Source organism: Elephas maximus, chromosome 2 (genome assembly GCF_024166365.1).
Source record: "Elephas maximus indicus isolate mEleMax1 chromosome 2, mEleMax1 primary haplotype, whole genome shotgun sequence".
In the NCBI taxonomy this organism is placed as follows: domain Eukaryota; kingdom Metazoa; phylum Chordata; class Mammalia; order Proboscidea; family Elephantidae; genus Elephas; species Elephas maximus.
Genome location: NC_064820.1, coordinates 205,135,094 through 205,160,845, shown reverse-complemented (window position 1 = coordinate 205,160,845; position 25,752 = coordinate 205,135,094). Strand labels below are relative to the sequence as shown.

The following is a 25,752-nucleotide window of genomic DNA, read 5'->3' as shown; positions in this document are numbered from 1 at the left end:
ACCCTGATGCATGGTGATTCCATGTGCTTCAGGTTAGAACTGTGCTCCATAGGATTTTCAATGCCTGATTTCTTGGAAGTAGCCCCCAGGCCTTTTTTCTGAGGCACTTCTTGGTTGATTCAAACATTTAACCTTTTGGTTGCCAACAAGCCTATTAACTGTGCCACCCAGGGACTCCATCTATATTCATCGATCTATTTTATCTTTAGAAAATTACATATTCACATAGAAATATATAAAGATATATATTAAACACTTACATGTGTTTTATTTATGAGAAAATGGTCCTAAATTTCACTTCATTCCTATAGAAGGAGTAGGAATATTATGGAAGCTAGTGAAGCACTACATAATTTACGTTCCCAAATATGAGGTATATCAATAGGGATTAGATTAGGAAGGGGGCAAGGGAAAACAATTGAAAGCCATCTTCTCATGATTTAATTCTTCTTGTGTTCAGGGCTTTTTTCCTTGCTTCCTAGGCATGAACTGCCTTGCCCAGAGATGCCCAATTCCACCATGGTGATGGATTTTCTCCTGATGGAGTTTTCTGAAGTATGGGAAATACGGGTTTTGCATGCAGCATGCTTCTCTACGATGCATTTGTTGACTCTCTTTAGGAATTTTCTCATTTTTATTGTCACCACCCTGGACAAGAGCCTTCACATCTCCAAGTATTTCTTCCTTAGAAATCTGTCCATTTTGGGTGCATGCTACATTTCTGTAATGGTCCCTAACTGATGTGTTAAGTCCATGCTTGACAGCAGTGACATTTCAAAGGCAAGGTGTGTGGCTCAGGTCTTCCTAGAGGTTTTCTTTGTGTATGTAGAGCTGCTGTTCCTCACCTTCATGGCTCATGACCGCTATGCGGCCATCAGCCAGCTTCTCCATTACTCTGGGATTATGAACCCTCAGGTCTGTGTCCCCATGACACTGGCTTCCATCCTCAGTGGCCTGCTCTACTCAGGATTCCACACAGTCAACACCTTCAGGTTACCCTTTTGTTATTCCAATGTTATTCATCAGTTTTTTGTGACATCCCATCTCTGCTGAAGCTCTCCTCCTCTGACACCTTCAGCAATGAGATCATAAACATTGTCTCTGGTCTTGTGATTGGTGGAGGCTCTTTCATCTTTATCATCAGGTCTTACATTCACATATTTTCTACTGTGCTCAATTTCCCAAGTGGAGCAGACAGAGCAAAGGCCTTTTCCACCTGCGTCCCTCGTATCCTCGTGGTGTCAATCTTCCTTTGCTCAAGCTTGTATGTGTACTTAACACCATCTGCAATCTCTGCAGCCATCCGGGATATGGTCCTTTCTGTGGTCTACTCTGTAATTCCCCTCATCTTCAACCTGATTATCTATAGTCTTAGAAATGAACAAATAAAATATGCCAACAGGAATATCACAGAAAAAATATTTTTATCAGGAAATTTATAGGACATTGGTTAGGCTCACCCAAAGTTATGAGTTGAAATTCATGTTTTCAGCAATAAATTGAGATTATAGATTGGAATTTTATAGATGTACTTTACGTAAATTTAATATATAAGTTCATTAACATATATAATTTATCAAAATCTTTCCTTTCTGAGGGTTTTGAATGATTTGAATTGGTAGTTGGTTAAGAGTTCTGGTGTTATGAATAAGCAAGCCCCAGTCATACATGTATGGGAAGTTAAAAATCTCCCACTAAATATGTCAGTCTCAAAAAGCCTAAAATATTATCCTTAGCAATGTTTTACATTAAACTTTATCTTCCATATTTTTCCATGCTCAAAAATACTGATAAACCTAGAATGAATACTGTGTTAATTTATTTTGAAATGCCACATTCTGTATTATAGAAGAAATGAAAACATTGAGTCATTTATTTTTTCACAAAATAATTATGAAAATATATGTTCTTTTGAGGACCATAAAAAATCACTAAAAAGCATGCTGTAAAAAGAGAGGTGGCTTTGGTTGGGGGAGTATTTGTATATGACAGGACAGAAATACTTTACACTGCTTCCCTTGTACTGTATGGAAAATATAAAGATAAGTTATACTTAGACAAAAATTTACTGAATTTAATATGTAAAAAAGTTAAAATGTATAATGTTTCTGTGATATATGTATATATATATATATATATATACATATGTATACACAACCAAATACATATATGTTACTTGGTTTTATGCTTTAAACATTATTTTCTAGGTTAATTCAGGGAATTCACCAATTTTATATTCCCAGTTATTATCATATGCCTATCCATAGATCTGAAGATTCCTTGATGGTGTAGTGGTTAAGCACTCAGCTGTTAACTGAATGGTCAGCAGTTCAAACCCACAAGCCTCAATTGAAGTGCATATTTTGAAAATCGGGCTTAAGAATGAACACTGTAAAATATACAGCACAAAAGAAATTCTAATATACATTGTGACATCAAGGAGAATCCCAGGAAAAAAGACATTGCATCCGTGTGAAAAGAAGCTCTGACAGTACATTTGAAAAGAAAGAGAGTCATAACAGTTTTAACTGTTAGAAAACTTAACATAAAATCATTTTGAGTATAAAAATGTAGATTCCCCTAGTCCCTTAGAGGAAGAGAATATCAAGGACTGTACACTGATTCTGTATGTGTCTACCAGTCATTTCTGCTCACACATTATTGGCTGAATAACGCCACCACGGCCATACCTACTGTCAAAGGATGGGAGATGGGCAATCTCCCACCATGTGCTAAAAGGGAGAAGAACAGTAAAGCCAGTGAGCACTAGGAATGATCAACATTTTCTTGATTAAAAGGATAATTTGTCAGACTCTGAATGCTTTATCTCATACAATTAGTATTAGCATTATGACACAAAGTGCATATTCTTTATCCTCACATCGTAAACAAAAATTTCAATGCATAATAGCCATAGCATTTTGTGGCAACAATTGTGCAAATTTCTTAAAATGATTTATCTTGTGTAATACTTCAACAGTAGCATATGGTTGATAATAATATTTCTTCATTTTATAGATAAGTGTCTGGGTTTTAAAATATCACGTGAGTTTGTTAAGGGCATTCAAGAAATAGCCCCATCTTGGAGTCTTTTTGGAGTCTAGCCATCATCACCTATTGCACAGCAAAGGTTTTGGAAAATTTCATTGGGCCGAATAAATTTTCTATCTTCACTATGCCAGTAATTCTTGTATGAAGCCCATGAGTGTCAGGTTAAAAAAAAAAAAGAAAAAAAACTATAAAACTGACTTCACTACACATTATTTAAAGTGTTAAGGAAACAAGAAAGCCAAGTATCCTTAGTTTCAGTGAACTGTCACTTCTGAATTAATGACTTATATTTAACAAACCTAATCAACAAAAAACTTTGGTAACAAATATTTATTATAGGTGTGCAATACTGTAAATGTAATTAATGCTATTGAATTTTACACTTAAAAATGGGTAAAATGGAATGTCGTATATATTTTACTACATTAAAAAAAGAAATTATTGCCAGAATTTTTTTTTTTTAAATGGTTGAATTGGTTTAAAAAAGCAGTTTTGGCAGTGGAAGTGGTTATGCCATGAAGTCTTAATATGGGAAAATGAGTGCTAGACAATTCTCAGAAAGGTAAAATATGCTTTGGTAAGTCGTATCATTGGTGTCCACAGCTTTTTATTATATACTCCGGAACTGCACATTGTTATCTTCCCGTGTATTGTGAATAGAATTTTTGAGGTTGCTTTATGGAACCTGTCCTTATTCTTAAAAAAAAAAAAAAAAAACCAGCCAGTGTTGCTTTCCCTCTCTTGATACGTGTGGAAACAATTTTAATTTTTTTTTATTTTGGGAATGCCCTGCTGTGGAGCCCAAGCAATAAAATATGTCACAGTTTTCTCCAAAGGGGAAAAAATTTTTTGCAGATAACAAAAACACATGGCAAATATTAAATAAATTGACTAAGCCCAAAAGTATACTGAGATGAAAAGGGATATAATAAAAGATGGAGCAAAAAATATTTTTTTCAAAACCGTGTATCATAAAAAATTCTTACTAACACATCTTGAAATCTTAGATAAAATGGCTTAGTTACAAAAACTGACTCAAAAAATGGATGAAAATGTGTAAAATGGATTTACATATGTCTTAGTTTTTTTTTTTTAGTTTTAGTGTTCTAGTGTGGCTATAAGTGGATGGCTTTAATAAAGATAATTGTATTTTCTCAAAGTAGGGAAGACTACAGTCTGAATTTCAGGAGCCAGCTTCAGGGAAAGGCTTTCTCTTTTTTGTTGGCTCTGAGAGAAAGTCCTTGTCATCAATTTTCCCTTAGGTCTAAGAGTTTCTCAATCCAGGGACCCTGGATCCAAAGGACTTGCTGTGCTCCTGGCACTTCTTTCTTGGTGGTATGTGGTTCCCCTCCTCTCTGCTCACTTCTCCCTTTTATATTTTAAAAGAGATTGACTCATGATACAACCTAAACTTGTAGATTGGGTCTTGATTCATTAACATAACTGCCTCTAATCTTGCCTGTTTAACATCATAGAGGTTAATATTTACAACAAATTGGGTAATTACCTCAGACCAAAAAATGGAGAAAAACTGCATAATACTGGGACTCATAGCCTAGACAAGTTGGCACACATTTTGGGGGGACACAATTCAATCCATAACAACATATAACACCACATTAAAATAAATTAATTCAGTCCTCAAAATCCCCCAGAAAAGAAAAAAATCAGACTAAGATGTGCCTATCACTTTCCACCCCATTGCTGTTGCTTCTGATTTGTATTGACCCTACAGATAAGCCTCAAAGTTACAAATAATTTTAAAAGAGGCAATATTCTTCAAATATTTTAATTAGGCTAGACAAACTTTGATATCTAAACCTCACAAGAAAATTTTGAGAGATATTTGGCTTTCTCAATTATGAATAAAAATGACACAATGCCAATCAAAATATTTATAAATTAAATATAAAAAAATCAGAAAATAAGCAATAAAAGAAAATCTTGTGGAGTCATCCATGGATGCTGGGTTTCAAGAGCAAACATTCTTCTTGAAATTATATATTGTTGCATAACAATCATCCCCAAATTTAGTGGTTTTAAACAATATAGTAATTTTATTATCTTTCATAATCTTCATGATTCACGAATTCAAGAAGAGCTCAGCTGGGAGGCTCTAGCTCAGAGTCTCTCATGCAGTCAGATGATGGCTGCCACTGGAACAGCAAGGGTCTGAAGCAGTTGGGGGCTGCCTGGGAATCTATCTCTCTCCATGTAATCTCTGCAGGTGGCTAATTTGTGCTTCCCCACAGCATGGAAACTTCAGGTCAGTAACTGTATACATGAGTACTGAAATATTGAAGAAAAAGTATTCCCAAGAGAACAAACAGGAAATGCACAGTGCTATGGATTGAATTGTGTCTCAAATAATATGTTTTGGAATTCTAACCCCTCTACCTGTGTAATTCTCCTTTGAGAATACAGTTTTAATAGAAGGTCATAGAACTCAGAAAAGCCATTATACTTGTCTTTACTGTTTATTTCAGTGAAAGAATACAGATGAAAATCATCCAATGGAAGAGGCACATAAGAGCAGGGCCCAGGAGAATTCCAAACATGAGTTTCTAGTTATCTTGTCTCAGTGAAATCATGCTTCTTCCAGCAAAAATGAGTGGCAGCATGTGTGGAGTAATACCAACAAGGGAAGCTCACTGGAGCCAAGCTGTCCAGAATTTTTATTGGGACTCATGTGGTTGAGCTTAGTTTCCAGTCCCGCCAGTATTCATTCTGATACCACATGGTCAAAAGTCCCCCGCATTAAATCACATTTTTAGCACTGACTGCCTGGTATGGCCCAAGGCCCCAGGGAAACAAAGGCATCCTTATCAGATAGGACGCAAGTGCTTAGAGGTTACCTTCCAGGAGTTAAGAGACCAAGACCTCTCTTTGAGCAAGGTTAACCCTTTACTGTACAATTCCAATAAAAACAGACCATTGGAACAGTGTTGAGATGTCAAAACCCAGCTTACTCTATACAGAAACTTCATGCCTAATAAAGGAGGAATTAAAAGTCAAACACAGATGAAAAAATGCTACGAGCTGGTGTGGGAAACTTGCTCATTACTTAGGAAAAACAAAACCTGAATTCCATTTAAAACTATATATAAGTTGGACTTATGCTAAAATAGCCAATCATAACCCATTGTTGTTGAGTAGATTCTGATTCATAGCAACCCTATAGGACAGAGTAGAACTGCCCAATAGAGTTTCCAAGGATGGCCTGGTGGATTTGAACTGCTGACCTTTTGGTTAGCAGCCATAGCTCTTAACTGCTATGCCACCAGGGTTTCCTGGACTTATACTTACAGAATTGTTTGAACATTATATAAAATAATCTATTTCTTATAAAAAAGGCCCCCACGTGTCTGTCAGTTTGCGTACTATGGGGGCTTGGGTGTTGCTGTCATGCTGGAAGCTATGACACTGGTATGCAGTTACCAGCAGGGTCGCCTGTGGAGGACAGGTTTCAGCTGAGCTTTCAGACTAAGACAGACTAGGAAGAAGGACCTGGCAATCTACTTCTGAAAAGTATTAGCCAGCAAAAACCTTATTAATAGCAGAGGAACATTGTCTGATATAGTGCTGGAAGATGAGCCCCCTGTTTGGAAGGCACTCAAAAGATGACTAGGGAAAAGCTGCCTCCTCAAAGTAGACCCACAACCCAGTGCCGTCGAGAGTAGAAGTTGATCTTAATGACGTGGATAGAGTAAAGCTTTCGGGACCTTCATTTGTTGATGTGGCATGACTCAAAATGAGAAGAAACAGCTGCAAACATCCATTAATAATCGGAACCTGGACTATATCCCTGAGTATATCCCACCTGAATTTAGAGACCATCTGAAGAAATGATTTGACGCATTGAACACTGGTGACTGAAGAATGGACGAGTTGTGGAATGATATCAAGTACATCATACATGAAGAAAGCAAGAGGTCATTGAAAAGACAGGAAAGAAAGAAAAGACCAACATGGATGTCAGAGGAGACTGAAACTTGCTCTCGAACGTCAAGCAGCTAAAGCAAAAGGAAGAACTGATGAAGTAAAAGAACTGAACAGAAGATTTCAAAGGGTGGCTCGAGAAGAAAAAGTATTATAATGACATGTGCAAAGAGCTGGAAATGGAAAACCAAAAGGGAAGAACATGCTCAGTGTTTCTCAAGCTGAAAGAACTGAAGAAAATATTCAAGCCTCGAGTTGCAATAGTGAAGGATTCTATGGGGAAAATATTAAGTGACGCAGGAGGCATCAAAAGAAGATGGAAGAAATACACAGAGTCATTATACCAAAAAGAATCTGTCGATGTTCAACCATTTCAAGAGGTAGCATATGATCATGAACCGATGGTATTGAAGGAAGAGGTCCAAGCTCCTCTGAAGGCATTGGCAAAAAACAAGGCTCCAGGAATTGATGGAATATCAATTGAGATGTTTCAACAAACGGATGCAGCGCTGGAGGTGCTCACTCATCTATGCCAAGAAATATGGAAGACAGCTTCCTGGCCAACTGACTGGAAGAGATCCATATTTATGCCTATTTCCAAGAAAGGTGATCCAACTGGATGTGGAAATTTTAGAACAATATCATTAATATCACACGCAAGCAAAATTTTGCTGAAGATCGTTCAAAAATGGCTGCAGCAGTATATTGACAAGGAACTGACAGAAATTCAGGCTGGTTTCAGAAGAGGATATGGAGACAGGGATATCATTGCTGATGTCAGATGGATCCTGGCCGAAAGCAGAGAATACCAGAAGGATGTTTACCTGTGTTTTATTGACTATGCAAAGGCATTTGACTGTGTGGATCATAACAAATTATGGGTAACATTGAGAATAATGGGAATTCCAGAATACTTAATTGTGCTCATGAGGAACCTTTACATAGATCAAGAGGCAGTTGTTTAGACAGGACAAGGGTATACTGACTGGTTTAAAGTCAGGAAAGGTGTGTGTCAGGGTTGTATTCTTTCACCATACCTATTCAGTTTGTATACTGAGCAAATAATACCAGAAGCTGGACTGTATGAAGAAGAACAAGGCATCAGGATTGGAGGAAGGCTCATTAACAACCTGTGTTATGCAGATGACACAACCTTGCTTGCTGAAAGTGAAGAAGACTTGAAGCACTTACTAATGAAGATCAAAGACCACAGCCTTCGGTGTGGATTGCACCTCAACATAAAGAAAACAAAAATCTTCACAACTAGAACAATGGGCAACATCATGATAAATGGAGAAAAGATTGGGGTGTCAAGGATTTTATTTTACTTGGATCCACAATCAACAGCCATGGAAGCAGCAGTCAAGAAATCAAAAGATGCATTGCATTGGGTAAATCTGCTGCAAAGGACCTCTTTATACTGTTGAAGAGCAAAGATGTCACCTTGAAGACTAAGGTGCATCTAACCCAAGCCATGGTATTTTCAATCACATCATATGCATGTGAAAGCTGGACAATGAATAAGGAAGACTGAAGAAGAATTGATGCTTTTGAATTGTGGTGTTGGCGAAGAATATTGAATATACCACGGACTGCGAGAAGAACAAACAAATCTGTCTTGGAAGAAGTACAACCAGAATGCTCCTTAGAAGCAAGGATGGCGAGACTGCGTCTTACATACTTTGGACATGTTGTCAGGAGGGAGCAGTCTCTGGAGAAGGACATCCTGCCTGGCAAAGTGCAGGGTCAGTGGAAAAGAGGAAGACCCTCAACGAGGTGGATTGACACAGTGGCTGCAACAATGGGCTCAAGCGTAACAACGATTGTAAGGATGTCTCAGGACTGGGCAGTGTTTTGTTCTGTTGTATATAGGGTTGTACCAACAATGAACTCAAGCATAACAATGATTGTAAGGATGGCTCAGGACAGAGCAGTGTTTCGTTCTGTTGTGCATAGGGTCGCACCAACTCAACAGCACCTAATAACAGCAACAACAATGGCTAATTACAGTGAGCTTTTCTTCATGTGTCTGTTTAGCTGCCTGAGTACCTTCTTTGGTGAAGTGCCTATTCATAAACTTTGCCCATTTTTTTAACAGAATTATTTGCCTTTTTATTGTAGAGGTGTTGGATTTTCTTGTAGATTTTAGAGATTAGATCTTTGTCAGATTTGTCATAGCCAAAAGTTTTTTTCCCAGTCTCTAAGTTCTCTTTTTACTCTTTTGGTGAAGTCTTTTGATAAGTATAAGTATTCAATTTTTAGAAGATTCCAGTTATCTAGTTTATGTTCTCACGTTTGTATTGTTAGTTATGGTTTGTATTCTATTTATTCAGTGTATTAGGGCCTTTGGCATTGATCCTATTTTTTCTTCTATGATCTTTCTAGCTTTGGGTTCTATGTTTAGGTCTTTGATCCATTTTGCATTAGTGTCTGTGTATGGTGTAAGGTATGGGTCCTGTTTTAATATCTTAAGATGGACATCCAGTTTCGCCAGCACTATTTGTTTAAAAAACCTGTCTTTTCCCCATTTAATGGACTTTGGGCCTTTGTTGAAGGTCAGGTTACCACAGGTAGATGGATTTACATCTGGGTTCTCAATTCTGTGTCCGTGTGCCTGCTGTTTAGCCAGTCCCCGGCTGTTTTGACTACCGTAGCTGTGTAGTAGGTTCTGAGATCAGGTAGTGTGAGTTCTCCTACTTTATTCTTCTTCTTAAATAGTGCTTTACTTATCCAGGCCTCTTTCCTTTCCATATAAAGTTAAATTTTTCCATCTGTTTAGAGAATGCTGCTGGTATTTGGATTGGGATTGCATTGTATCTGTAGACCACTTTGGGCAGAATTGACATTTTCTTATTGTTCAATCTATGTATCCATGAGCATGGTATTTTTTTCCATTTACTTAGGTTTTGTTTGGTTTCTTGCAGTAGTTTTTTCTACTTTCCTTTGTGTAAGTCTTTTATGTCTCTGCTTAGATTTATTCCTACATGTCTTATTTTTTTAGGGACTGTTGAAGATGGTATTGCTGTCCTGATTTCCTTTTGTAGTTCTTTTTACTGATGTTTAGAAATTCAACAGATTTTTGTGTGTTTATCTCGTATCATGCTAATCTGCTGAATCTTTTTATTAGTTCCAGTAGTTTTCTTGTGAAGTTCTTTGAGTTATTTATATATAGTATCGTATCTTCCACAAAATTGGGACAGTTGTACTTCTTAATTACCAATTTGGATGCCCTTTTTTTCTTCTTCTTGCCTTATTGCTGTAGGTAGGACTTTCAGCACAATGTTAAATAGGAGTGAGGATAAAGGGCATCCTTGTCTTGTTCCTGTTCTCAAGGGGAATGTTTTCAGCTTCTCTCCATTAAGAATGATGTTGGCCACTGGTTTTTATTATGTTGAGGAACTTCCCTTTTATACCTATTTCTTCGGGGGTTTTCATCAGGAAAGGGTGTTGAACTTTGTTTAATGCTTTTTCTACATCAGCTGAGACGATCATGTGATTCTTTTATTTATGTGGGGGATCATATTGATTGATTTTCTAATGTTGAATCATTCTTGCACACCTGGTGTGCATCTCATTTGGTTGTATTATTTTTTGACATGATGCCAAATTCTATTGGCTAGAATTTTGTTGTATATTCATGAGAGAGATTAGTCTGTAATTTTCTTTTTCTGTGGTGTCTTTGCCTGGTTTTGGTATCAGGGTTATACTGGTTTTATAAAATGAATTAAGAAGTATCTATTTTCTGTGTTCTGAAATATTTGAGTAGCACTGATACAAGCTCTTCTCTGAATGTTCAGTAGGATTCTCCAGTGAAGCCATCCGGGCCAGGTTTTTGTTGTTGTTCTTAAGGGCCTGTTCAGATTTTCAACATCAGGTTGTGTTAGTTTGGGTACATAGTGTTTTTCTAGAACTTTGTCCATTTCCTTTAATACCCATTGCCATCGAGTCGTTTCTGACTCATAATGTCCCTATAGGACAGAGTAAAACTCCCCCACAGAGTTTCTAAGTACTGTCTGGTACTGGTGGATTCAAACTGCCAACCTTTTGGTTAGCAGCTGTAGCACTTAACCGCTACGCCACCAGGGTTTCCATTTCCTTTAGGTTTTCAAATTTTGGAAGTATAGTTTTTCATAATACTGTTATGATTCTTTATTTTCAGTTGGTTATTTGTGCCCTTTCCTGTTTTTCTTTTGTCGGTGCAACCAATGGTTGAGCTTTTTTGTTGAGCTTTTCAAAGAACCAAATTTTGGTTTTGTTGATTCTTTCTTTTGTTCTTCTATTCTCTATTTCACTTATTTCTGCTCTGATCTTTATTATTTCCTTTCTTTTGGTGACTGTGGGCTTTTTTTCTTGTTCTATTTCATTTTGTTCTAGTCGTGCAAATAATATTTTTATTTTGTCCCTTTCTTCTTTTTTGATGTGTGCATCTATTGCTATAAATTGATATCTAAGTGCTGCCTTTGCTGTGTCGCAAAGATTTTGGTATGATGCGTTTTCATTCTTGTTTGATTCTAGGAATTTTTTTTTATTCTGTCTTTGATTTTTTCTATTACCTAGTGTTTTTAAGGAAGGTGTTATTCAGTTTCCACTTATTTGATTTTTTTTTTTTCCCTTGCTCTTCTTATTGTTAATTTCTACTTTCATGGCATTGTGATCAGAGAAGATACTTTGTATTACCTCAGTGTTTTTGATTTTGCTCAGGGTTGCTTTCTGGCCTAAGATGTAGTCTATTCTGGAGAACATTCCATGTGAGTTGGAAAAGGATGTGTACTTTGCAGCTGTTGGGTTGAGTGTCCTGTATATGTCTACAAGATCAAGTCAGTTGATTGTGGCCTTTAGATCTTCTGTACCTTTGTTGGGTTCTGTTCTGTCTTTTACTGAGAGTGGTGTATTAAACTCTCCTATTTTTTATTATCGTGGAACTGTCAATTTCTCTTTTCAGTGTTGTTAGTTTGTTTTATGTATTTTGGAGCCCTGCCATTAGGTGTGTAGGTATTTATTATGGTTATATCTTCATGATGGATTGTCTTTTTAATCATTATATAATGCCCTTCTTTGTCTTTTATGGTGGATTTTTTTTTTTTTAATCCATTTTATCTGAGGTTAGTATTGCCACTCCTGCTCTTTTTAGGTAGCTATTTGCTTGGTATATTTTTTTCTGTCTTTTGATTTATAGTAAATTTATGTCTTTGTTTCTGAGGTGTGTCTCTTGTAGACAGCATATTGGTGGGTCCTGTTTTTTTATCCATTTGTCACTATCTCTTTGTGGGTTCATATAGGCCATTTACTTTCAGTGTAATTATTGATAGGTGTGAGTTTATTGCTGTCATTTTGTAGGGTTTTTTTGTTTTATTTTGCTCACATTTTCTTTGTTCATTTTACTTTCCTGTGCTGAATTCCTTTTGTTTGTGGATTTTTTTTTTCATTTCTTTCATTTTTGTAGATTTTGTATTTACTGAGACTTTATGTTTTTCTTTATTTTGATGAGTGGATTGTTAATTTTTTGTGGTTACCTTGAAATTTACCCTTATTTTCCTAAGTTTGAACCAATCTTTTATTACTTGATATCGTCTCGACTTCCTCTCCATTTGAAGTTTATACCTACACCATTTATTCCCTCTTTTATTGTCTGACATTATTGTCTTTTACAGATTAACCTCTCTGGTTCCCTGTTGTAAATCTTTTAGTTTCATTTTATCCTTGAGAGTTCATTACCTAGGTTAGTCTGGCTGATGTGGTCTTGCATTATAAGTTCAGGCCGTTGTCTGATATTGTTGGTTCTCTAACCAAAGGGCATCCTTTAATAATCCTTGTAAGTTTCACTTGGTTTTTATATATTCCCTTTATTTCTGTCTATCTGGAACTGTCCTAAATTCACCATCATATTTGAGCAAACGTTTTGCAGGATATATTACTCTTGGTTAACTTTTTTTTTTCTTTCAAGGTTTTATATATGTCGTCACATTGGCTTCTTGCCTGCATGGTCTCTGCTGAGTGTCAGAGCTTTCTCTTATTGTTTCCCCTCTGTATGTGACTTTTTGTTTTCCTCAAGCTGCTCTCAGGATTCTTTCTTTGTCTTTGGTTTTAGCGAGTGTAATTATGGTATGCCTTGGTGATTTTCTTTTTGGGTCTATCCTATATGGAGTTCATTGAGCTTCTTGGATGGTGAGCTTTTCATCTTTCATAAACTAGGGAGGTTTTCTGTCAGCAATTCTTTAATGATACTCTCTGCATTTTCTGTTTTCTTCCCTGTTCTGGAATTTCAGTCACTCACAAATTTTTGCTTTCAGTTGTATCCCACATCATTCTCAGGTTGTCTTTGTTACTCTTCATTCTTTTCACTGAGTTTTCCTCAAACAAAGAGCTACCCAAAGATTTGTCTTCAGTTTTGCTGATCTTGTCTTCCATTGTTTTGAACCTGCTCCTCAAACCTTCTATGACATTGTCCATTTCTGAAATCTTGTTGTTTACCTTTTGAATGTCTAATTGTTGTTTTCATAGATTTCTAGTACTGAGTTTATTTTCACATTTTGTTCCTGTATTGTCTTCTTGAATTCTTCCATTGTTTTGTCTGTCTTTTCCATGATATTGTCTATTTTTTCCTCCTTTTTGTCTGCTTTTTCCTTCATCTCTTGAATAGCCCTGAATATTAAAGATATAGATTCTATAACAGATAGTTTTAATGCCTGTTTTTCTACTGGAAGGTCACCTGGTGTTTTATTTTGGACACTTTCTGGAGCCACCCTGACCTGCTTTTTTGTATATATGTTTTGATATATCTGCTGTCTTCTGGACATTCAGTAATTATTTTCTTCATTTTTTGATTGTAGATTTGTATTTTTTTGGGGGGGGCTGCTTTTTTGTTTTATTTGGTTTTCTGAGTCCGCAGCCTGGACATTCTTCGTTGTCTGCTAGTCTGTGGGCATAATGCTTCTCACCAACTTGTCAATGGGCAGGGCCAGTTGCTCAGCTATGGTGCAGCAGTGCAGGTGCAGAAGAGGGGTAGGGGTTGTGATTTTTTTTTTTTTTTTTTTTTGCAGCACATACTGGGGCTGTTAGAGTTGGGCCAGAGGACATGCAAGGCTGTTTCCAGTAGACCATGCCTGTGCTCCTTGGGGATGTGATGCTTAGCACACAGTGCAGATAGGCGTGGGGGGGGGGTGATGTGTCTAGCTACGTTGCTGTGGGAAAGAAAAGAAAGAGGAGAGAGAAACAGAAGCTCTAAAAAAGTGCTGAGGGATTCTGCTGTTGGAGCGGAACAGATCTGGGGGAGCTGTGTGCTGGTGGCTTTCTAGGCAGGCAGGGTGGCGCAGCCAGTCAAGAAGGGATAGATATGGCACATGCAGTTATATGGAGGGAGAAAGGAAAAGAAAGAAGGGAGAGAGAGATGAGAGAGAGAGAAAGGCACATGTGGCCAGGTGGTTAGGAGAATGGAAAGGAGGGAAGATAGAGAAAGACAAGAAATTGAGGGGAAAAAAAAAAAAGAGGCCAGGTGGTTGGGAGGAAAGAAAGAAAGGAAGACAGAGATAAGAAACTGAGGAAAAAAAAGAAGAAAAAATGGCCCAATGGAGCCCACCAGAAGCAGGTCCCCAGCTGAGTGGCACTGCACAACCCATCAAGAAGGAGCAGAGATGGCACACGACTCAAGGTGTTCAGGAGAAAAGTAAGGAAGGTGGGTAAAGAGAGACAAGAAACCTAGAAAAGGAAACAAACAAAAATGCCCTCAGGGAGCCCACTGTCATGGTGGCATGGACTGGGGAAGGGGGTTCCTAGCCAAACAGCACTGCACAGCTCATCAGGAAGGAGAGAAGATGGTATATGACACTAGGTGTCCATGAGAAAGGAAATGAAGGGAGATAGGGAGAGACAACAAAATGAGAAATGGAAAAAAAAATGCCCTGAGGAGATCTCTGGCTTGGCAGTGCAGAAGAGGGAAGTGGTACCCCAGTCGAGCAGCACTGCACAGCCTGTGAAGAAGGAGTGGAGATGGCACACAGACCCAGGTGTTCAGAGAAGAAAGGAAGGAGGTGAGAGAGAGAGAAGAAACCAAAATAAGCCAGGAAAAAAAAAAAAAAAGCAACAAGAGCAACACAAAATGGCACCGAATGAACTGGCCAGTATGGGTGGGGCAAATCCTTTGCCTAGTGACTGTGGCCCGTCAGAAAGCAGCAAAGGCCAAGCAGTGGGAAGAAGAGTGAGTAGTAGGAAAGTGTATTGCTGGTTACCCTGCCGGGAGCTCCATAAAGCTGCCTTTCCCTACTCCCTATCCACGGTTCTTGGAGGCTGAGGGGTCCAAGATGGCAAATCCGTGCCACATGAGCTGGTAGGGACCTCCACTCTATAACTCTCCTCATTCGCTTTTCTCTGTCAGTTTCTTATTCCATTCGGTGCTTAGTTCAGTTCTTTATCCCTTCATTTGACACTTAGGGCTCCAGGACTGACATATGTCTGTGTTTTACTTAATTTTTTGGGTCTTTGCTGTGGAAGGATGAATTGTTGCTTCTGTCTATAGCATCACATTGGCGCCACCTCTAGGAATTTTTTTATTCATCGTTGATTTCTTCTAATACCCAGTGATTTTAAACCAAGGTGTTATTCAGTTTCCACGTATTTGATTTTTTTCTTTGTTTTTCTTGTTATTAATTTTTACTTTTATGGCATTATGATCAGAGAGAATGCTTTGTATTTGTACGATATTTTGAATTTTATTGAGGGTTCCTTTGTGGCCTAATATGAGTTATGGAGCTAGGTGGAAGGGATAAAGAAGAGAAACAAAAGCACACACACATTTCACTGTCTCTTTTCTGCATAATCTGGGCTTCTAAAAGAAAAGATTAAGAGATTAGATATTTTTCCAAATTGCAGCTGATGTAGTTTTGCTAAGGTTTACCACTGAGCTCTTTCTAGACCACAAAGCCTTCATAACGTGTAAGTTCTCTCCTTATAAACTTTCTCAGTGGTAAGGTAATAAAGATTTCCATGGTTTTCATACTACTACAATACTAGACTGGTAAAAGCCCATTTATCTTAAAGGTATTTTATGAGATCTGTATTTATTAGTGATCTCCTGAGCTCTACCCAAGACTCTGGGGATGACAACATGTTCAGGGCTGAGATCCCAAAAGCCTTGATTGTGCTGGCTTGGTAATTGCCATATTTATGTAAATGGGAACCACATGCCCATGGTTAGACTACAATATTACTACTGTAGTCAATAAAACTGATGTTTTAGCCAGTACTTTGTACATTTGGATAAGCTACAATTGACTGCCTCTTTGGGAGATACTACTATTAAAAAAGTGTTCTTCTATTTAGCTTACAACCTAGTGAGTATTTTTTAATGATTATTATTTTGGCACCTTTTCCTGGTTCCACATTGATGCTTCCCTTAACTACTTTGCACTCCCTTCCTATCTTGTTTCAAAAACATTATGAATTGGAATTGAAAACAAAACTGTGTGTAGGTACTGGCATAAAACCTCTACCTTAATATTTCAGTGAAATGTTAGTCAAACCAAATATTCCATAACACTGAATGGTTCATTCAAAATAACTGAAAACGTCAGCTGGTAGTCATGAGCCAAAACAAAGCAGTGAACCAATGAGAAATATGCTATCACCATTTCCATCGTGTCAAGGACTGTGAAAACTCAGGTGAGGAAAAGTGTTCTAAGTAAAAAAAGTAGTGTTCTTTATGGTAACTACCAATTGAAAATTCAAAACTCAAAAAAAAAATTGTTTAACAAGTCTACGCAAATCTTTCAGTAATGTTGGAAGTGGAATGTGCCAAAAAGAAAAATTATAATGCACGGAGGTAAAAGTACATAAATATAACATAAAGTATATTATTTAACTATTAAAAAAAATTAAAATGGCCTACATTGTATGTACATCTGCAGACTTTAAATGCCATATTAAAAAGTAAGTAGAAATCTCTGATCAAAGGACCCCTGGTAGTTAAGCACTTGGCTGTTAACCAAAAGGTTGGTAGTTCCAACCCACCAGCTGCTCCATCATAGCTAGGTGTGGTGTTCTACTTCCATAAAGATTACAGCCTTAGAAACTCTGTGGGGCAGTTCTACTCTGTGCTATAAGGTCACTACGAATTGGAATTGATGGAAACCAATTAATTTCTAACCAAGTGCTGAGAAATGCTAGATTATCAGTAATAATTTCTTAGATGACCAAATCAGCAAGTGAATATAGAATTAAATGGATGATTCTATGAAAAATTTGATTAAATCATTGATCAATGCATTCTTCTTATAGTCCTTCAAGTTATACGTCCTTCATACTGCTACACAAAAGATTATGCAATATTTATTTACTTTCTCTTTAGGAATATGCAGTCCAACCAATGATGCTGATGAGAATATTCCTTTGACAGTTTCCAATTAGAAAAAGTGGTCAAATTGTTACTTCCTTTTGAAAAAAAGAACTAAAAGATTGTATAGGGGGGCAAGTGTACTTATCTGGAAAATACATTTCAATTAATTGAAGAATTTCCTTTAAAATGTCTACTTTTTTAGTGCCTGCTACTTTTGAAAATGTTGCCATACAATAAACGTAGAAGACACACATTCTTACCATGTCTTATGATTAAGATAATTGAGAGTAATTAATCGTTGGGGGCAAGAGACAAACCAGATTTTATAATCCAGAAGCTTCTGTTCTTGGAAGTGTGTTAATTTACTAGGTAGAAAGTCAGATATAAAAGAGTTTGTTGGATAAATATAAAATTAGAATAATCAACGTATATTTCAAATGTATAATGCTTTCAACTTATGACAGTCTAAAACTTTTTACCTAATTTAATATAGTAATAAAGTTTTGTGGTGATGCTCTTGTAGAAACCATAACTCTATTTTCAGAAGCCCCCAAATGTCTAAATATACTAGCAAAGAAACAGGCAGCATTTATTTTCATAAAGAGGCTGATCTATTTTCATAAAATTTAACATGTAATTCTTTCAGGTAAGTTATCAATAAATATGCTGCTTACTAATGGTGAATAACTAGCTAATGATGAAAAACCCTGATGTGTCTTGCTTGTGTAAACACAACATTTTGATTAATTATCAAGAAATTTTGTGCTTCAAGGGAAGAAATTTTGGTCACTTAAGTCTGTTACATAAGAATGATTTATATGGGATAAAATAAAATTTATTCAAAAGAGAGGTACAAAATGTTTAATATATATAAACTGGAAAATATTGTTAATAACATAGGAATTGAATTCTATATACTGCAGATTTTCTTCTCTAATCATGAGTTGCACACATTGGATATCATCAGTCCATCAACCTTGCCTTTTAATCTGAACCACCAGCATAGTAATTTTTTATTCCCTAAACAAAGGAGCATAGGTTATATTCTCTGAATGTAAACGTCTTTACAGGACAAGGATAATGGTCATGTTATTTCAAAAAAAAAAAAAAAAGAATTGAGACTTCATTAGAAAGTGTTCCAGTTGAAACTTAAAAAACGTCAGAATGTCAACACTTTAAAGTATCCTAACTGATATGACTAAGGGCATTACTTTGATAACTTTCTAAAAGTATTACTTTTTACATTTAATTTTTAATAAAAAAGAAGTATGATAATAAAAGCCTCATTGCTCGGTTAACTATTATTGTATGTTTTAAATTTAAAAATGTCTATGTAGTAAGTGGCAAATAACCCAGTAGAATGAAAATATAAGCCTTTTTTGTTGGGTTTTCTCACATCCCTTATTTTAGCAGTAAAAAAATCCCTAAATGATTCTCCATTTTTCATATTTATATTCTTTATCTATTTCTACCTATTCTGGTTTCCATCTATACTTCTCTAGTTATTTTTGCTATTTTATAAAAAAAATGATACAATACGCACGTGATTTTCCATTTTTTCTTTACACTTAATATACCCCAGAGAACTTTTTCTGGATACTTAAAAAATATGATGCAATGTAATAAAAACTGTTTTATTTCAAACTCTGCCTAACTAAAAAATATTTTTCTATTTTTGTAGAGCAAAAATTTTCAGATTAGTTCTCTCAGATGTTTACTAACAATGAGAAGATGTTTCAAAAAATGTAATTATAGCCAAAGAATCAGAAAAATATACACATTTAAATGTTTGTTAGCAGGATCTTAGTTTTTCTGTCAGCATTAGATTGTTAACATCAAACCTGTTTTAAGTCCCCAGAAGCATAAAGGATTTAAGCTCCAGAGTTCAGTCTCTCACTCAAACCAATTTGTGAGGAAATCAATCAGGGAAGGAAATTTCCAAACTATTATTGGGACTGGAAAATAAAGTGTTACTCTAACTTATTCAATCAATTCAAAAGATACATGCTGGGTTTTTTTTACACAAGGCAAAAGAGAAAACCTTAATTTGGTGGGGAAAAGTAAAAACGTGTATTTACTTCCATAGCAGTTTGCTGAAAAAGCACTTTCAGTTACCTGACAAACCCCATCCCCCATAGTCACATCCATCCTGTCCTCTCTCATATCACCCATTTGAATTTTCTTTAAAGCACTTAAAACTATCTGAAACATTTTATTTTTCCTCAAATAACTGGCTGTTCAGTCTATATCTCTTTTAATAAAATACAAGTTTCATGAAATTAAGGATTTTCTCTTTTGTTTATTACTCAAATGTACTCCTAGCCTGTAGCATCACTGCATATATATTTGTTGTATCAATGAATCAATTAAGGAATGACTATATATTATTTAAATTGACTACAAAAGTAAAGACGATTATCTCATTTTACAGATGAATGAAAAATGTTTTGGGTGAAGCTTGTTGTTAACTGTACTAGACTGATAAGTGGTGGTGATAGGACGCAAACATTGTCTCCCTTTATTCTTCAGCCAAGGTTCTGGAAACTTATCTGCAGCAAAATGTGTCTTACTTAAGGATGTTTGAGACATGTGCTGTATGTGTCTAATACATAATACTCATTTGAAAGCAGATTGTGATTAGTTTATCTTCATGAAAATTTGAAGACATTCTTTGAAAACTGAAAGAACTATGGAATTGGGCAGAGGTTCTTGGTAACCATTTGTCTGTTGAATGTAGCGAGTGTGTGAAGACCACAAAAAAGGAAGCAGCTGGTTTGGTGAGAGAAATAAACCAAAAACCAAACCTAGCGCCGCTGAGTCGATTCCAACTCATATCGACCCTATAGGACAGAGTAGAATTGCCCCATAGAGTTCCCAAGGAGCGCCTGGCAGATTCAAACTGCCAACCCTTTGGTTAGCAGCTGTGGCACTTAACAACTACACCACCAGGGTTTCCGGTGAGAGAAATAGCACCTGTTAAACTTGGGCAGGTATTTTGTGCTCATTAAAAGCGGATAAAAACTACCTTTCAGGATCACTGAGAGATTTGGAAATGATATGACACAGGACTGGGCAAAGTTTCACTTTGTTATACATATGTCGCCATGCTCTGGAGCCAACTAATTTACAGCTAACAACATATTATGTGTATCCTAAAGTATTTGACAACAGTAAATGCTCTAAAAGTAATGGTTCAAAACAATAATAATAGCAATTTTTTCTAAAGATAACAAAGGATGTATTAAGGAACATTTACCATGTCCTGAGCACTCTCCTAAATTTGCAACACACATTGTCACATCTAATCCTGACTACATGCTATGGAAGAGGGAGCATTCTTCCGAGCTTGATAAAAATATTGAACATATACTTAAAACGCCAATTTCACACAGTGATTCAACCGTTATTCTGACCCAGATAAGTTGAAATCAGAGCTTTTACTAACTACAAAGTATTATGTTTTTCCCCCTCTATTCAACCAGCCTCAAACAACTATCCAGAATATTATTTGTCAGTTCAGTTGTTTAAACATATAGACATAATATCTTGATAATGGGGGTAAGAAATCTCTCCAATATAGGTAAATAAGTAGCGACAATATTTTGATGAAATGGATATTTATTCATTATTTATAATCTTTATGAAGCATCAAATACATGAAAAGAAGTTTACTTGATGCTGGGAGGGCTCGAAGATATACAAAATACAATCCTTGAGGAGCTTATAAGGAACATAAAGACAGATAAGACAAGGCAACTGCTCAATATCCCATCAATGTAAAGCAATTTGTGAAATATTTCATGAGACCAGTAAAAAGACATCATAGCCTTTGCTCAGGCTGTCCACGAAGAATTCATATGCAAGATGTTTGATAAATTCACCACAGAAAGATAAGACAAAACACATTTTAAAGATTAGAGAAGAATTTGGAAGACCTTTAAAACCAAATAAAGATGTTTAAAGTACAATCATTTTAGCCATGGATAGGTTACTGGTTTGTGGTTCCAGATGCCATAGTTATTGTTATTATTGCTGCTGTTGCTCTTACTGCTATTATTCTTATTATGAGAGAAGGAGAAGAAAGTGTTGCAAAAAAAAAAGGTTGAGAAGATTCAGAAAAATACAAGTACCACAGGTATGTCAAAGGGTAAGATGGTTAATATGTTCATTGGTGAGTACATCAAACAAAGCATAAAATAAATAAGCAATTAGTCTGGGATAAAGATATGGTGGCAACAACCAACAATGTTATTAGTGAAGTAGACATGGGTGACGAAATTTCAGATATTTTGTTGGAAAGGTTAAAGATAAAGGAGGTGAAAAGCAACATTAGTAATCTAAGATGAAAGAAAGAAAAAGCTAAATTAGTACTGTAAGGTATCATGCCACAATTTATTGATGTTTTGCTTTTCAGAAAGTGGAACGAAAGAAAACTGAAAAAGTTGGAAAACTGAAGATGATAATGATGCAATATTAGGGCAAAGTTTAAAAGACTCTAAGAATTGAAAGCAGGAACACTGCTGATGGAAGGAACATACCTCTCTTTATAAGACAGACAAGTGACTAGAAAAATAATTTAAAGGATAAGGAAACAAAATGAGAGGCAGATTCAGCATGGGGTAAATGCGTAAGGGAAGGAGGTTTTGATCAGCTTGAGCTATCGTAGGAAGTAAAGTTCCAAATGATTTCAGTATTGTGTGTCATAGCGGTAGAATACAAGATAATTTTGACATTATTATGCATACAGTACTACTTCTAGAAAGGAGATTATTTCCCCCATTATTGTCTATAGCCTGAAAATGAGAATGTAAGACTGGAAAAACACCTAAAAGATTTTATTCCAGTTATCCAAAATTATTACATTATCTTCAAAGTTCCTTTCAAAAGCCAACTATATAATCTATACATTAAAAAAAAAAAGTTGCCATACGTGTTAGATTAGAACTGCGCTCCGTGGGATTTTCAGTGGTTAACTTTTTATAAGCAAATCACCAAGTGTTTTTTCTGAGGCACGCCTGGGTCGATTCAAACATTGAACTTTCGGTTATCAACACTTGTACCACCCAGGGACTGCATCTATATTTTATCATTAGAAAATTACATGTTCCCATTGAAATATATAAAAATATATATTAAACACTTATATGTGTCTTATTTCTAAGAAAATGGTTGTGATTTTCACTTCATTCCTGAAGTAGAAATAGGAATATTATGGAAGCTACTGAAGCACTACATACATAATCTAACTTCCAAAATATTAGGAATATCAATAGGGGTTAGAATTAGAAGGGGGCAAGAGAAAAATAATTGAAAGCCATCTTGTCATTATTTAATTCTTCATGTGTTCAGGGCTTCTCTCATTGCCTCCCAGGTGTGAGCTACCTCATCAAAAGGTGCCCAATTATACCATGGTGATGGAATTTCTCCTGATGGGATTTTCTGATGTTTGGGAACTACGGGTTTTGCATGCTGTATCCTTCTCTCTGATGTATTTCATGACTCTCATTGGGAATTTTCTAATTGTTATTGTCAGCACTCTGGACAAGAGCCTTCACACCCCCATGTACTTCTTTCTCAGGAATCTGTGTATCTTGGATGCATGCTACATTCCTGTAATGGTCCCTAATTCATGTGTCAACTCCTTGCTTGACAGCAGTGTGATTTCAAAGGCAGGGTGTGTAACTCAAGTTTTCCTAGTGTTTTTTTTTGCATGTGTGGAGATGCTGTTCTTCACCTTTATGGCCCATGACTGCTATGTGGCCATCTGCCAGCCTCTCCACTACCCTGTGATCATGAACCCTCAAGCCTGTGTCCAGATGACACTGGCTTCCATCCTCAGTGGTCTGGTCTACTCAGGATTCCACACAGGCATCACTTTCAGACTGCCATTTTGTCAGTCCAACATTATTCATCAGGTTTTCTGTGACATTCCCTCTCTGCTGAAGCTCTTCTATTCTGACACCTTCAGCAATGAGATCATAATCCTTGCCTCTGCTCTGGTGATTGGTGGAGGCTCTTTCGTCTTCATCATCAGGTCTTACATTCACATATTTTCTACGGTGCTCAGGTTCCCAAGTGGAACTGATAGAGCAAAGGCCTTTTCCACCTGCATCCCTCATATCCTTGTGGTGTCTGTCTTCCTTAGCTCAAGCTTCTATGTGTACCTAAGGCCATCTGCAATCTCTGCAACCATCCAGGATATGGTCCTTTCTGTGTTCTATTCTGTAATTCCCCCCCTCTTCAACCCAATAATCTATACTCTTAGGAATGAACAAATAAAATATGCCATCAGGAAAATCATAAAAAAAAAATATTTTAATCAGGAAATTTATAGGAAATTGCTTATGATCACCCTAATTTATAGGTGAAATTTATGTTTTCAGCAATAAATTGAGATAATTGATTGGAATTATATGAATGTATTTTATGTAAATGTAATGTATAAATTCATTAACATACATCATTTATCAAAATCTTTCCTTTCTGAGGGTTTTGAATGATTCAAATTGGCAAATGGGTAAGAGATTAGGTGTTAAGAATAAGCAAGCCCTAGTCATAAGTGTTTGGCAAATTAAAAGCTCCCACTAAGTATTTCAATTTAAAAAGTTTAAAATGTTATCCTTAGTAATATTTTATGTTAAACTTTATTATATGTACTTTGCCATGCTTAAAATATTGATAAACCCAGAAAGAACACTGTGACAATTCATTTTGAATTGCCATATTTTGTATTTTATAGAAGAAATGAAAATATTGAGTCATTTATTCATTCTCAAAATAATTATGAAAATAGATGTTCTTTTGAGGACCATAAAAATATCACTAAAAGGTATTCTGTGAAAAGGGAGATGGATTTGGTAGAAGAAGTAGTTGTGTATGAGGGGATCTGAAACACTTTACACCACTTCCCTTATACCTTAGGGAAAATATATGGATAAGTTATACTTATAATCAAACCAAAATTTACTTTGCTGAATTTTAATGGCAAAAAAGTTGAAATGGAAAATGTTATATATATGTGTGTGTGTGCATGTGTGTGTGCGTGTGTGCAAAACCCCATTTATTACCCATTGACATCAGTTGATTCTGACTCATAGCAACCCTACAGGGCAGAGTAGACTTGTCCAATGTGGTTCCCAAGGAGCAGCTGGTAGGTTCCAGCTGCTCACCTTTTGGTTAGCAGCTGAATGCTTAACCATTGCACCACCAGGACTCTCTCTCTCTATATATATATATAAAACATGATAAAAAAAATGATAAGGTCAAGTGGTTTGGGGATACATTTCTGTGTTTACATGATTTAAACATTATTTTCTAGGTTAATTAAAGGAATATACCAATTTTTTACATCCAGTTATTATCATACACCTATCTGGAAACACTGGTGGCATAGTAATTGAGAGCTACCATGAGGTTGGCAGCTCGAATCCACCAGCTGCTCTTGGAAATCCTATGGGGCAGTTCTACTCTGTCCTATAGGGTCACTATGAGTTGGAATTGACTCCAAGGCAATGGCTATCCATAAATCCAAAGAAGGCCTGGTGGGACAGGAGTTAAGCACTCAGCTACTAACTGAAAGGTCAGTAGTTTGAACCTACGAGCTACAATCCAAGGACATATTTTCAAAACTGAGGTTAAGACTAGACAATGTAAAATATATACTGGAAAAGAGATTAATATACATTGTGACATCAGAAGAGTCACAATAAAAAATACAAAGAATCTATGTGAAAAGAAGCTCTGATGCACATTTGAAAAGAAAGGGAGTCATGACATTTAACATAACATCACTTATGTTAGAACACTTAACATAAAATCATTTTGAGTATAAAAATGTAAATTTCCCTAGTCAAGCACCTGTCGCTTAAATGAAGGGCATACAACGGAGTGTACACTGATTCTTTACGTGTCTACTTGTCATTTCTGCTCACATATCATTGGTGTAAAAAGTTCTTGGCCATATCTACTGTCAAGGAATGTTAGATGGGCAATATCCCACCATGGGCCAAAAGAGAGAAGAACATTAATACCAATGAGCACTAGGAATGATCAACATTTCCTTGATTAAAGGATAAATGGTCAGACTTTGAAAGTCTTGTTTCCCATGCAGTTGTTGCTAGCATTATGATAAAAAAAAAAAAACACTGCCGTCGAGTTGATTCCAACTCATAGTGACCCTATATATATTATGATACAATGCACATATGCCTTATCCTCATAATAAAAATTTTCAATCCATAATAACCATAACATTTTGTGGCAAGAATTGTACAAAGTTTGTTAAAATTATTTATCTTATTTAACACTTCAACAACAGCATATAGTTGATAACAATATTCCCTGATTTTACAGATGAGTGTTTTGGTTTGAAATATCACACAAGTTTGCAAAGGGCACTCAGGAAATAGACTTATTTTGGATTTCAGCCATCATCT

General features: G+C 36.2%; 1 protein-coding gene across 1 annotated transcript; it reads left to right on the top strand.

Annotated features, from left to right (window-relative positions):
• Positions 1-849: 849 nt before the first annotated feature.
• LOC126067701 (olfactory receptor 14C36-like) lies at positions 850-23,685 on the top strand. Its single transcript, XM_049869837.1, has 2 exons — positions 850-992; positions 22,689-23,685. Exons 1-2 carry the CDS (start codon positions 850-852, stop codon positions 23,683-23,685), a joined length of 1,140 nt encoding a protein of 379 aa, XP_049725794.1.
• Positions 23,686-25,752: the final 2,067 nt, after the last annotated feature.